This window comes from Lineus longissimus, chromosome 13 (genome assembly GCF_910592395.1).
Source record: "Lineus longissimus chromosome 13, tnLinLong1.2, whole genome shotgun sequence".
In the NCBI taxonomy this organism is placed as follows: Eukaryota; Metazoa; Nemertea; class Pilidiophora; order Heteronemertea; family Lineidae; genus Lineus; species Lineus longissimus.
In genome coordinates, this window is record NC_088320.1 from 7,188,972 (window position 1) to 7,202,360 (window position 13,389).

General features: G+C 40.5%; 1 protein-coding gene across 15 annotated transcripts in view; it reads right to left on the reverse strand.

The window, feature by feature from the left end:
- LOC135497791 (uncharacterized) overlaps positions 1 to 12,821 on the reverse strand; it is an 83,360-nt gene extending 70,539 nt beyond the window's left edge. For all 15 annotated transcript variants that reach the window (XM_064787711.1, XM_064787705.1, XM_064787709.1 and 12 more), the window contains exons 1-2: positions 12,447 to 12,821; positions 6,445 to 7,548 (exon numbers count right to left, since the gene is read on the reverse strand). In XM_064787711.1, coding sequence (XP_064643781.1) covers positions 6,445 to 7,327 — 883 coding nt within the window. In that variant the 5' untranslated portion in view covers positions 7,328 to 7,548; positions 12,447 to 12,821. The remainder of the gene's footprint in view (positions 1 to 6,444; positions 7,549 to 12,446) is intronic.
- Between the last annotated feature and the right edge of the window lie 568 nt (positions 12,822 to 13,389).

Sequence of the window (13,389 nt, forward strand, 5' to 3'; positions counted from 1 at the left end):
TCCGTTGTCATACCATGGACTGTGCAATGAGGGGAGCAAATAGGAGTACCATCTTCATCATCTGAGCAGTTGCAATCCTGTGGACGATTTATTTTGGTGGGGCTAGGTGGAGCTGCACACTTCCTGCACCAATCAGCATGGACAGGACAAGAGGGAGAAACACCCATGCTATCAACATCAGACGACTCACCGCAATAACAGCCATCAGAGCCAATGCCATGAACACCGCAAAATGGCGAATGAAGGCTTCCAGCATCCACACCACAACTGCAATCCTCCCATGCCATTTGTCCAGTTGGCGACTTCTTACTGTCAGTCATGTCAGTCTCTTCAGCATTATCTTGTCCTCCTGAAGCAGATTGATTATAATTGGCCAACCAAGCCCTGTGTAACATACATCTTAAAGTGACTAGTACATCTTCCGATGTACGACTGTTTGAAACCACCAGGCAGGTACAATCGTAACTGTCGACGCCGTGCTCGGGACAATCTGGGGAGAAGCAATTGGAGGATTCGTCATCACTCCTGGTACAATCACATGGTAGTAAATGAGGGGAGATGTCTTCTTCCTCGTCTTCAAGTAACATTCGACAGAATCTCCTCGTCTTTTCCATTGGAGGTTGAGAATTTGCACCATAATGGATCTTCTCGGTGGACAAAGCAGAATAGCCCAGCCCACCAGGGAACATATAGGGCTTCTCATCAGGCTCAGCAACAAAGGAGGGTCGCCCATAGTCCCTGACAAACTCATTCGAGTCTTCCAAGATCGATCCAGACAGTCTGAAATTGTCGCCATATTTCTTCCCATTCAATTTACTCAAAGACTGGTTGACTTGATTTTGCATACTCGGGTCGCCATCGAAGGACACGTGCTCGAATTCATCATCGAAACTGTGTGGTTCACTGTCGTGATGGTCATCCACAACGAAGGGTGGTTCGCTCTCCGTATATGAAGAAGCAACATCGTTGGCGTATGAATTTTCAAAATTGCAACAAGACACGGCAGAGTTTCTCCTAGATCCTAATTCGTGAACTATACCAGGCAAAACAGTTCTAAATGAAAAGAAATCCTTTAGTGCATTCATCTTGATAACGAAACAGAGATCTTTCCTTTAAAGTTTCTCGGTGTGATTGTAACAGAGTGCCAGTTTAGTAGTAATCACAGCTTTGTTTTCAGGTAAGTACTTTGGCTAATTTTACTAAAACTGAATATGACTTAAACAGACTGATGTTGTTTGGAGTACAAGGAGTAATTAGCTGATTAATTGCAAACAAAATCATAGCTCCAGAAACAGTATAGTTTAGGCAGAATTGCAGAGCAAGCCTAATGTTTTCCTTCTCGGTTTGACTTCAGGTTTCCTCCGTATCGTCAACAGAAGGGAACGTCTCACAGAATAACGGCACAGAAAAATCCAAAATGAAGAGAAGTATCCTTAAACGACACAATTTAAATTATATGATCCTTAATGTTCAAGTTTACAGCCCGTTGCATGTAATCCCAAATCTAATAAATGACCATCATAAGCACACACACTGGCAAATAGTTCCAAATCACAGCATCTGTATTTGAGAAATTTCTGGGTACTCCCCAAATTCCAACTACCCCATGATATTCGATACAAGCAATTCAAACAGAACTATTCAGATCGATTGATCACGCTGATGGTGTTTGATGAAGTTCATTAAGTCGAGTGACTTTATGAGAGGTCTATTGTTACAGCTGTATTTGAGCGTTTGCGTTATATACATGCCTTTAGTTTCAGAGATCAATAGTTTGTTGAAAACGTGGGTGGGTGGGATTTCAACCGCCATCAGCCGCTCCCTCTCCGAACCACCCCACCCCAAATAGATAATCATGTCCCATCATCACTCTTTTTTCAGTCTTTGTTCTTCATGTTCTTGATCTGAGTAGTATACATAAATGCTTCCCTTTCCTTTTTCATCCACAGGCAAGTCACTTATATGCTACTTAGAAGGCCTACTACAGTCTTCTAAACATTACCACCACAGAGTTTGTATCATTGAAGCCTATAGTTTCATAAATTAACACGTTGTTAAAGGCTCAGGGCAATCAAACAGGCTTTTGGCGTGTTCTAAATTGGATCGCCGGAAGAGGACGCTACATTGTCTTTATATTTTGATTGTGGCTTTTGATTTAGATGTGATAATTACTCAAACTCCCACATTTGGTGTCTTCGGCCTGTTGATGTATTTTGATATTCATTATCTTTCAATAACATTAACAAGCATCAAGAACGCCATGAATAAACACAGTTTGTTTCAAACAAATCCAGATCAACTAATACTCAACAGAAAGACCTAACTCGCACACACAAACTGAATATGATTTGTGCAAACCTCGCTTTTTGATGTTGAATATGATGCAATCTGCAACCTTGGAGAGTGTCATCCTATTTCATCTTCTTTGTGAGTCACCAAGGACAACTCATGCTCTTTTGTGGGTGAACCCTTTTGTGATTAGGGCACTTTATTGTAACTTGACACGAAGTTTGTACTCTGTGTGCACGTTATACCCATTAACAATCGCCAACAAATAAAAAGCTAAAACTAGCCATCGAACAAACGTAATTCAGTTCTTCAACTACACAAGAGATGGTAGCACTGTTGAATTCAAGTCATTGTTGGTTACAAATTCTGTTGATGTTTTGGTTGTGCGCTTTATTTGGAAGATTGCCCAGAAGGCTGGCTGTTTTGAAAAGGCTGACCGTTTGTCTTGTTAAAAAAATTACCAACACACAATGCCAATGTTGCCATTTCAAATACCCAATGTGTATTTTATGAGGTGTCACCATCAAGGCAGACGTGTTTGGCACTAAGTTGCACCTATTCCATTTCTTACGTCTATAACAATATCGCACTATTCTGACAGGTTAGGAGACCACTAAATGCAGCAAGTTTCTTAGTCATACATAAGGTAGCACTTGTGCCCCCCCCCCCCCTCCCCTATCCGTGCTTTCCCCTCCATAGCTATACAGCCAGGGGAAATGAGATAATAACTTTAACACTGAAACTGATCAGTTTATCTCGAGAATGAGACCTGATATCACCAAACGTATTGAATATCCCTGAGGTATTTCAGGTTCGAAAGATCAAGGTAACAATGTTCGTTAATCTTCCTCTGTCCTCCGATTTCACAATCAGGAATCCATTTATCTGGTTGGGGTTCGTCTTCCTGATAAATGGAACTTGACCATCTAGGAATAACGGACTCGCAGCTGGTTGAAAAGCGATAATTGGTTGCTGATACATGCTGGTATGCAGAGTGTAATCACAGTGATGGAGGCTACAGCATGGTGAGCTTCATCATGTCGGTGACACATGCAGAAATATTTGACAACCAGCACATTGACACGTGAATATAAGGGCTCATATCCCCCCCCCCCCTCCATCATCAACTGACAGAGACACACGAGTACTGACATCACCTGTAAAATGATATTATTTTACAACAAACATTTTCTACAGACTGGGATACTGTATTGTAATTGAAAAAAGGTACATCTTGTATATAGCCTGAACTGGTTTACATCTTTTAGGAGTCTGCGTGGAGACCTAAAGTAACAAATCTTTCAATTTCCCTCACCTGAGGCCTACAGTGAATCAGATGTAGAAAAAAACCAACTAGAAAAACGTGTTCCTTTACTTGACTGCAATAAATATAATCGAACTGCTTTTTTTCGGGAGGCGATGTTGCCTCGTAATTGACAGCATCTGAGCACAAAAAAATTGGGATTTACCATTCATTAGTCCTTTCAAAATCAACATGATCCAAGGAGTAAAACCAGACCCATCTATAGATAATCTCCATCGTATTTGTGAGGCCTATGAGAGAAAAGTCTAAAGTTACATCGGAAACGTCAGAGAGGACATGCTCACAGGCAAAATGTACAGAATAGTATTGCCTGATAATGCATCAATAATGGACGAATTTCCACAATCATCTCTCATTACATTAGGCATTTTGTACGGAAATAGTACAATATGACACTCGTAAAGCTTTTTCATGTATTTTGTGGGTTTATCGCACCAAAGTTTGCTTTTAGTAAATACAAGAAAAATATATTGACATGGACCTTAACAGTACTATTTATTTCTCCATGACACTATTGGCCTGTATAGATTCTAAAGAGATAACCAACCCCCAAATAATTTGGACAATCTCAACCATGACTTTGACGACCAATTTCATAGTCGATTTTGTTCCAAATGAAGGAGTCAGCCGTGCTCAAATGTTTTCTGGTGTTGGGCTAATTACCTGAACATCATTTGGCAATGTGGACAGCCCCTATAGGCAATGACATTTTGTTCATGCAGAGAAGGCCATTCTCAGGATAAGCATGGCCATGAATATTTGTTTATATGATAAAGTAGAACATGAAAGGACATCCTTTGTCGGGCTTTGAAAAGACAGATGCTGTCCTTTACAGAAAGATGTCCTGATTGGAGATGTCATCTTGCACAGAAATAGCCCATTCCAAACCACAATCAGTCAGTCGTGTAACTTTAAGGGGTGTCCACTTATAGCCGGTCCGGTGAGATTATATGATAGTTCTTGAGAAATCTGATGACGACGTAATTTAAAATTGCCTTTGGACCCCTAATGAAATGCCAAGAAAAGTTAGGATTTCTGCCTTTTCAAAGCATAACTGTTGATGAAGATATTTGGAAGGGAATGGCCAAAATAAGCCACCCACTTAAACATGGCCGATGTCTTGACATGGCAGAGTCAGAAAACAATGACTTACCAATAGGAGAATCAATAACTGAACCCAAAGAGCTGTGATCACTGTCAGCACCTTCGGTCGTTTCAGACTCCGAGGCCCCCTCTTCGGCTTCAGAATCCACAGATGGTGCCTTTTCATTTACATCATCATCGACAGGTTCCAAATTACTCAAATCCGCTTCAAGAGGGACGCTTTTGTTGGCGCCCATCTTAAAATGTCTTTGGAAATGTTTCAGAAGAAAACCTACTGAATAATCGTCACATCCTAAATTCGTCGGTGTGCGACTATATATGTACATACTGAATGAAATGTACAAGAATTTCCATTTGAATTAATGATTTTTAGTTCAATTCTAGTTCAATACTAACTTGACTTGGAAATAGTCAGCATTGTTTCAGACCTGTATACAATAACGCCTCATTATAAACGTCCACGACTGAATGCAAACCAAGAAACAGATGCCATTAAACGTGCTGAAAGCACAGAGGCGTAGCGGTAACGGTACCAGACTTCTGACTGAGAGCTCGTCAGTTCAATTTCTTATGAACCACTTCGTTCCATCCTGTATTCATAGGTTAAGTGATTGTGCTTAGCACATCCTGATGTGCTTTCATCAGAATGGGAACTTAAATTTAAACAATTCACAATGAAAGAACTTCTCTCTAAAGAAACATGCGATAGCAGAACAAACTTTGTGTTTTAGGTCACTAGTCCAATAAGTCTCCGTGCATGCCATAACCATACATATCGAACCATATGCAAGACTCCTTTAACAATGGGACATGGATTCCTGTTACACCCCGACTCATGGTCCATTAACGCAATTAGACTAGCAGTAAAGAGAGAAAAGTCAAGCCTCCAGTTTCAGAAATCAACTATTACAGCACTGAGTCATTGAGGATGAGCCTGCTGCAGGGTATCCAAAATAACATGTCTAAAGTCGACCATAGGCAAGAATGCATTGTGCAGACCGCAATGTGCAATATTATTGAAAATCTCTATAATTGAAGTCATCCAACTTAAAATCAATTGATCAATTACCCAATGCCTATTATATTTTTTGTACTGTAGACTGAAACAAAATCCTCTGCTTTGACCATTGCTTCCATTTTCAGTGACTAAAGCTAAATTCATTTGTCAATACTCATCAGCTTCTAACTGGGTGGGGTACTTCCTTGCCCTGGCATTTGCACCAGATACAAAGAACGTTTTTTCTTTACTCATTCGAAGGCCAGACAGTTTAAGAGCCAGGAATTTTAGATACTTGAAAGCCACGCTGGTAATTCATTCAGAAATACAATCCGGGGTTCTTCCCGGAATCAACCTGAGCACTTTTGCGTGGTTGCCAACAGTGTTAAAACCACTAGGCTATGAGGCTACACAGTCACAACTCCAATTAAAAAGCCTTTGCAGAGTAGCAATCAATGATCAACTCGCATAACAAACGAATCAATGCTTTTCAGCTGACATCTCGCAACAGATGGCAAAGCACTAGGAAATGATGACTCAGCAATTATTTTATCTGACTAGAAAGATTCAATGATATCACAAGTCATGAAACAGTCAACAATGTTATGCAGTATTATGTGTGAATGATATCAAAGTACTGATCGATTGCATGAATTTTGTTGACACTGCATTAAAAATCAAACCAAATGGTCTAGTGTTAAAATAAAGAAATAAAACTCATTTAACCTACCACTGATCGAATCATCCCTATCCTCATCGGATGGCGGTAGGTCCAGATGCAAATCAGCCGCATCAAACACATTGTGCATGTATCCACTGTCCTCCTCAAATTCATTTATATTATGCAAATGTCTATCCTGATCCGCGTCAAGTTCTCCCTGAAACTCTGACAGTTCGGAGGCTGTCAGATCAGCATCCACTGAATACTCCTCACTAATGTCACCACCATCGACGAATTCCTCACTAATGTCAGCACTATTATCATTAATGTCAATAACCTCACCAATACCTTTACTTATGCCAATGCCATTACCCTTACTTGTGTCAGTTCCATTACCATTTGCTAATCCTGCACTAATGATACCTCCGTTACTATCTACAATACCACTCAAATCGCCTATGTCGCCAAGGTCCAGAGTCCAAGGGGCATTATCACCAGAACCTTTGGGGCCCCCTATGGAACCACTAAAACCAGTCTCTGGTAAACCTGTTGCTATGTCATCGGTATGATCATATCCTTTACTCCCAATGTCACCAATTCCTTGACAATAACCGGCATTCGTGCCACAGAAACTCCCAGAATTTGAAGGAATGGGTTCCACCGGTCTATACGTACCAGATGGACCTACTGAATTGTCAAATGTTTTATTAACAATTTCGTCTCTGAAACCACTCTTGACATCAGAAAGCTCAGTTTTCCCATTGGTGTCTGTCGCACCAACAGGGGACGCCTTATTTTGCCCATGCCCATCCTGAGGCTCCACAGGGGTGTCCCAAGTCAACTCTGGCTCTTCTTCCTCGTCCTGAGCAGCATATTCTCCTTTCTTGCCCTTCTTTTGTTTATCCTTGACTTTGCCCTTTAATTTTTTCTTTATATTCTTGAAAGCATTCATTTTGGTGAAATGTTCTCAAAGTCTCTTCACAACAGATGGTCAGAGTTTTGTTTCAACTGCCTCTCGTCCTAATCTGGCTAAGGAGAAGATCTCTTTGCTTTAAGCGCAAAGATGAACTGAATATTCCGTTATCGCTTGTCTTTGTCCTCTTCTCTTCTCCTCCACATGTCAAAGAAACTCTTTTCTACATGTATTTAGGAGTTTCGGAACAAGTTGAAAACCTGATGATGAAATGATAACGAAATTGATTTCAGATCATCTCAGTCTGTCAACTGTCACACAGAAATGACAAGAATCAAGAAAGAAACTTTGAGCAACCTTGAAACTCAGTCTGTCAACTGACACACAGAAATGACAAGAATCAAGAAAGAAACTTTGAGCAACCTTGAAACTCAGTCTGTCAACTGAGACACAGAAATGACAAGAATCAAGAAAGAAACTTTGAGCAACCGTGAAACTCAGTGTGTCAACTGACACACAGAAATGACAAGAATCAAGAAAGAAACTTTGAGCAACCTTGAAACTCAGTCTGTCAACTGACACACAGAAATGACAAGAATCAAGAAAGAAACTTTGAGCAACCTTGAAACTCAGTCTGTCAACTGACACACAGAAATGACAAGAATCAAGAAAGAAACTTTGAGCAACCTTGAAACTCAGTCTGTCAACTGAGACACAGAAATGACAAGAATCAAGAAAGAAACTTTGAGCAACCGTGAAACTCAGTGTGTCAACTGACACACAGAAATGACAAGAATCAAGAAAGAAACTTTGAGCAACCTTGAAACTCAGTCTGTCAACTGACACACAGAAATGACAAGAATCAAGAAAGAAACTTTGAGCAACCTTGAAACTCAGTCTGTCAACTGACACACAGAAATGACAAGAATCAAGAAAGAAACTTTGAGCAACCGTGAAACTCAGTGTGTCAACTGACACACAGAAATGACAAGAATCAAGAAAGAAACTTTGAGCAACCTTGAAACTCCAACACAAAAGACCTGACCACACTGATGTCAGAGAAGTTTAGTTCGATTTTTCGATGATACCTCCAGACTGAACAGCAGATTTGACGGAATCTAGTGACGTCTATGCTGCATTTTCCAAGCAGATTGAAGGATATTCACACTGCCAGACCCGACTTCCATCACCACGAGTTCCTGGATGGAGAAGCATGTGACAATATCAGAATCAAGCGATTGACCAGTCATAACAAACCCTACAGGAAACACATGGAGTTTGTACTTAAAAGAGTGTAGACTTTTTAGGTTTTGTCTATCTTTATAGCTGTGGGCTGATGATTCTGGTATCTTCATGCTCCTGTGATATACACTCCACGAATTGTGGAAAAGCAGATCCAAAATGGTGGCCTGTGTTGGCAGAAGCGAGGTAGTTGACGTGAATGCACATGAGTCTATGCATGCTGCTGTTTTACACGCTTCCAAAAGACAATTCAGATAGCAACCAAATACACAAGACCACAGACTCTAGGATTGATACAGCACTCCAGAAGAACCATAAATTCTGAAAAATAACAAAGTTGGCACTTTCTGAGGAAAGCTTTTAAGCCGACCTGGGTAGACTAAATCTCAAAGTCGAACAGCATTGAAAAATGTGTGAAATCCAACCAAGAATTTCTGAATCACCAATCAAGAAAATCGTTTATAATCTCCAAGAGGTTATATTTCCAATCAAGGTTTACGCAGCGTGTCAAACTCATGATCCAGCTGTGGCTATAAAAAATGTTTTGATCGTGTTCGAGTATCAAATGGAGCATGGAATAGATCAGGTCGCCATAAAAAATCGAACACTCCGCAGGGAAGCTAAGGTAAGAATGAAGGAATCATCAGCTCAAAAACTCCACCAAAAATGATGACAGATATTGCAGGGATATCCTTGTTGTAAAATGAAAGTAAAACTATTTCGCCAATGTTTTGAAAGATGGATATACCAGGCAAATATTCCCAATCATAACAGACAGCTGCCTGCAATAGAATTCCCCAACACTACTCCAGTTCACTTCCGAGCCTTCTTTTCCATGTTTACACATTGATAAATCAAAATCAAACATTGCTCTTTGTACACTTGTAGATTATTTTACAGTCATTATACTAGTGCAGAACTACCATACAACCCCGGTTGATAATTTCGTATGTTTTCATAATGATGTGATAGCCGATAGGGGTTCTACAAATATCAACAGTTGAGTGTCTGCACAGCCACCGTCAAATTGACCACTATTACGACTGCCTCCACAGATTGGCAACTTTTGCAACAACTGCAAGGAAGGATTTTTTGTTGCACCAGAAACTGAACATCTTTCAAAGTGCCCTTGAATGTGAAAGCATGTGATTTCAAAACCACAGCATAAAATTCCAAAACCACAATACTACAATTTTCCATCGTTCACAAACTTCTGTTATCTGAATTTCGAACAGCCCACTGCCTCTAACCAGGGGGTACATCCACCGAGCCAATTAGCATTACTTCCTGCTGAATGGTGACAAGGAATGCAATGGTTGCCTTCAGGTACTAGGGGAAAGAGAGCAGCAGAACCATGATACTACTCCAACTGTGGTCACTTGTATCGTTGTAAATACATTCAATCATGGTGTGAGTGTACATTTATTTCAGAAATTATCAAAAGGCCTACCAGTACACAGTCAGGCAAGTATGTACATGAACAGCGGGTTGTTGCAACAAATGAACCTCGTCTTACCTCGTTTATGAATACAACAAATGAACCTATCGGTACGACCACACTATTCTGTGCACTAAGTCTTGTTCACAAAGTTACCCATCCCCAGTTGGAGCGATGGTCACAAGAATCGTGTTATGCAGTTGTGACCATACCATAAAACGCTCCGGTTCAATGTCACCTCTCTCATCTAGACACCTCTCTATCAACGACGGCATCTGTCAGTCCCGAGGGTCTCCTTGTTAGAGAGGTTCTACTGTATTATCATGTTGATGATTAGGAGTTAACAGTTATGAGTTCTGCATCAATGGTCCATTCATACAGTTCCGGATAAGTCGAGTACCAGCTGGGAAAGGTCAGTTAGCAATTGGTACGTATTGATACCGACATGATATCATATTGGGCATATTTATGTCTGTCTTGTTTAAACCTTCTAGGATCAGATGTCACCTTGGGCAAATTGACTTATACTAAACTGGTGAGTATAGTAGTGTACCTTTCCCAGGTGGATACTGCACAAAATGTTTTGGAATGCGTCCAACATGGCATAGGAAAGATCATAACATGTCCACTGAGAGGGTAATTGGTTCCCAGAAAGATTTGACCAGACTTGAGCAAGAAGACGCAGTCCCTCCAAAGAGCCCTGCAAACGAGTGATTCAAATTGCTGGTTGTAAATCGCATGCAAGGAAAATTGGGTTTTTTGTGATCAGCGCAGGTGGCAGCGACCTGCAAGTGAATATCCAACCCTTAGAGCGATTACCAGTTTTACCGCAGATGATATGTTCTTCCGCACTCTATTTGACGACTGCCATCATGAAGTATAGCCCAGCACTTTGTGAGGTTTAGCACCTGAACCTGTTAGACTCACAAACATGATTTTCTGTCACATTTAACTTTGTCACCTATCTGGCCAGTCGGTGACTTTGATGACAAAACTTTGAGTTGGCCACGTTGCAAAGATCAACATTCAGCGTTATTTTTGCCAGCCTGAGACTTATTACAACAAATCAAGCATGGACAAAATGAATAAAAGGTATAGTCCCTGATGGTTGGGAAACTTGCAAAAACGTCTTCGACTTTCCAATAATAATAAGGTTGGGGGTCGGTTTTTTAACAAGGTTATCAGTTACTCTTTGTTTTTACATCAGGTGCCATGATAACTATGATGAGTCTTTTTTTCTGATGATATTTTTAAGCACAATGTCGAAATCATTTCACCTTTGCTTTGGCTGTGTAAATGATGTTTTTTAGGGACAATTTATAGGCCCAATCCCAGTGCTAATTACATCAACATAAGAGGTGGCTGTCTTCTGTTAGGTTTATGACCATGGTCATTCATGTAAGGACATCATCATCATGCCAATCCTCTACTAAGCTGACCAGTGGCTTAGCCCCTTCCCGCTGTAACCTGCCCGCATGAAGGGCAAGTTGCACATCAGAACAATGCTTCATAGATGACCTACACAATAACGCATGTACTGTTAACTGGTCCAGTAAGCTTCTGGCCTCGAAAGAAAGCAATGTACACAACTCCTGTGTCTGGTTAGGTTCTTATGCAAAGAGCAAGGTACATTACAGGATGTTATGTATCCTGGTGTGTATAAATACTATCCTAGTATGTATCCATGCTTTGTTTATGGCTTGTAAATGCATGTATAATCTCACTTCCATTAGCCATTCTAGCCTGAAGCTAAACGCTAACCAGTGGATGAAACTATGTTATGATGAAACTGAATAGTAGCTATTTCTATCTCTGAGGAACAGAGGCATGTCAAATATTTACATGATGGATGTCCTCAATGGACCAAATTTACATCAGCATCTCCAACAATGAAAGAGATCAGAACACACAATGATATACCAGTATTGTGATCTGCAATACACAATGACAATATTTTGATGTGTTCCAGACTGTGTCTCCCTATATCAACGATGAACTACTGACCTACTCCATACAACATGGGAAATAGTAAGACAGAACTAAACCAGGAAATCATGATGAAGTAATCAGAGAGCCATTAAACTCACAAGGTATCTCTCGACAACTAAATCCACTGGGGCAAAGAAGGCACCAAAGAATGAAAGGCGACGGACCAGAGGTACTGCTCACAAACTATTATAGCTACACATGAACTGATTGTCAAATAACTGTACTGACCTATTCGGACCAATTATACTGACCCACAAATGACCAAAGTCCTCAACAAACAGCACAGAAATGCAGCTATTCCAAAAGGATAAAACTCAGAATCCAGTCCAGTATCAAGGAGCGACTATCAAGACATTCCACTTAACCGAGACACAACAAAACAGGATCTCTCCGTTTCAAGGAAAAGGATACATCACCAAAATCCAATAACTCACACACAACACATGATAACTTGGAACAAGTTTAACACACAAACTGATCCCAACTCACCCCTACATGTAGTATATCCAAATAACTCCGAGTATGATATCTGTCAAAATCCAGGTACAGAAACCCCAAACTTAGTCCTCTCAAACTCCAGAGTTTCAGAATCCTCTAGACTTTCAGAATTTGACAGAATCCTTCAGTTTTCAACCACGAAGTGAATCACGTTTCCGACACTGTGCTTCTCCTCGTGAAGTTCATCACAAAGTAGCAAGCAACTTTACACCTGCAAGAACATCCACCTGGTGGAGTGGGAAGCTGAGTTTTTCTCCAATTTCCTGCTAGTGTTGATAGTCAGCAAGGTACCATGTGTTCATGGGTTACATTTAGCGCATAAAATAGACTCCGCAGACATTTCAAAACATTCAAACCAAAGAATAGGTCAATTGGAAATGTGTAGACATCGTCACAATAGTCGGTATGAACTAACCCACATAAAGTCTCAGGACAATTGCATTGAGCAGGAATAATCATCGGAAAAAGTGTGGGCTATGCGACTGTGGTTTAGCGCACCGAACTCATACAGGCCCATGTTCGTTATGAGAAAGCCTAATTCCTGTGCTTTAATGGGTGTTTCACCATTGTTATAGTCGTACATATAGGATTCTCTGAATAGACAGTAGAAATGATTACCAAAATATACCATGTTTATCACAACAATCATTTAACTCTCAAACCTCTACTGTGTCCATGACGGCTGGTACTTCAATGGTATCGTGACAGTTTTAAGGTCACGTGGTCCAGGGACCAAAGTGTGTCCCAAAATGAATGTATCTTTTTAACAGAATCACTTGATGAGTCAACCTCTCAAAAAAGTTCAAAATTTGGGCCTGTATATGGACAACTTCTTATGTAATTAACTCTCTTGTCATAGGACACACAAGTTTATTTTCGTCTGGAATCAAAGACATTTTGAGGGGTTGGCATTTTGAACACGTTTTCTCGGAGG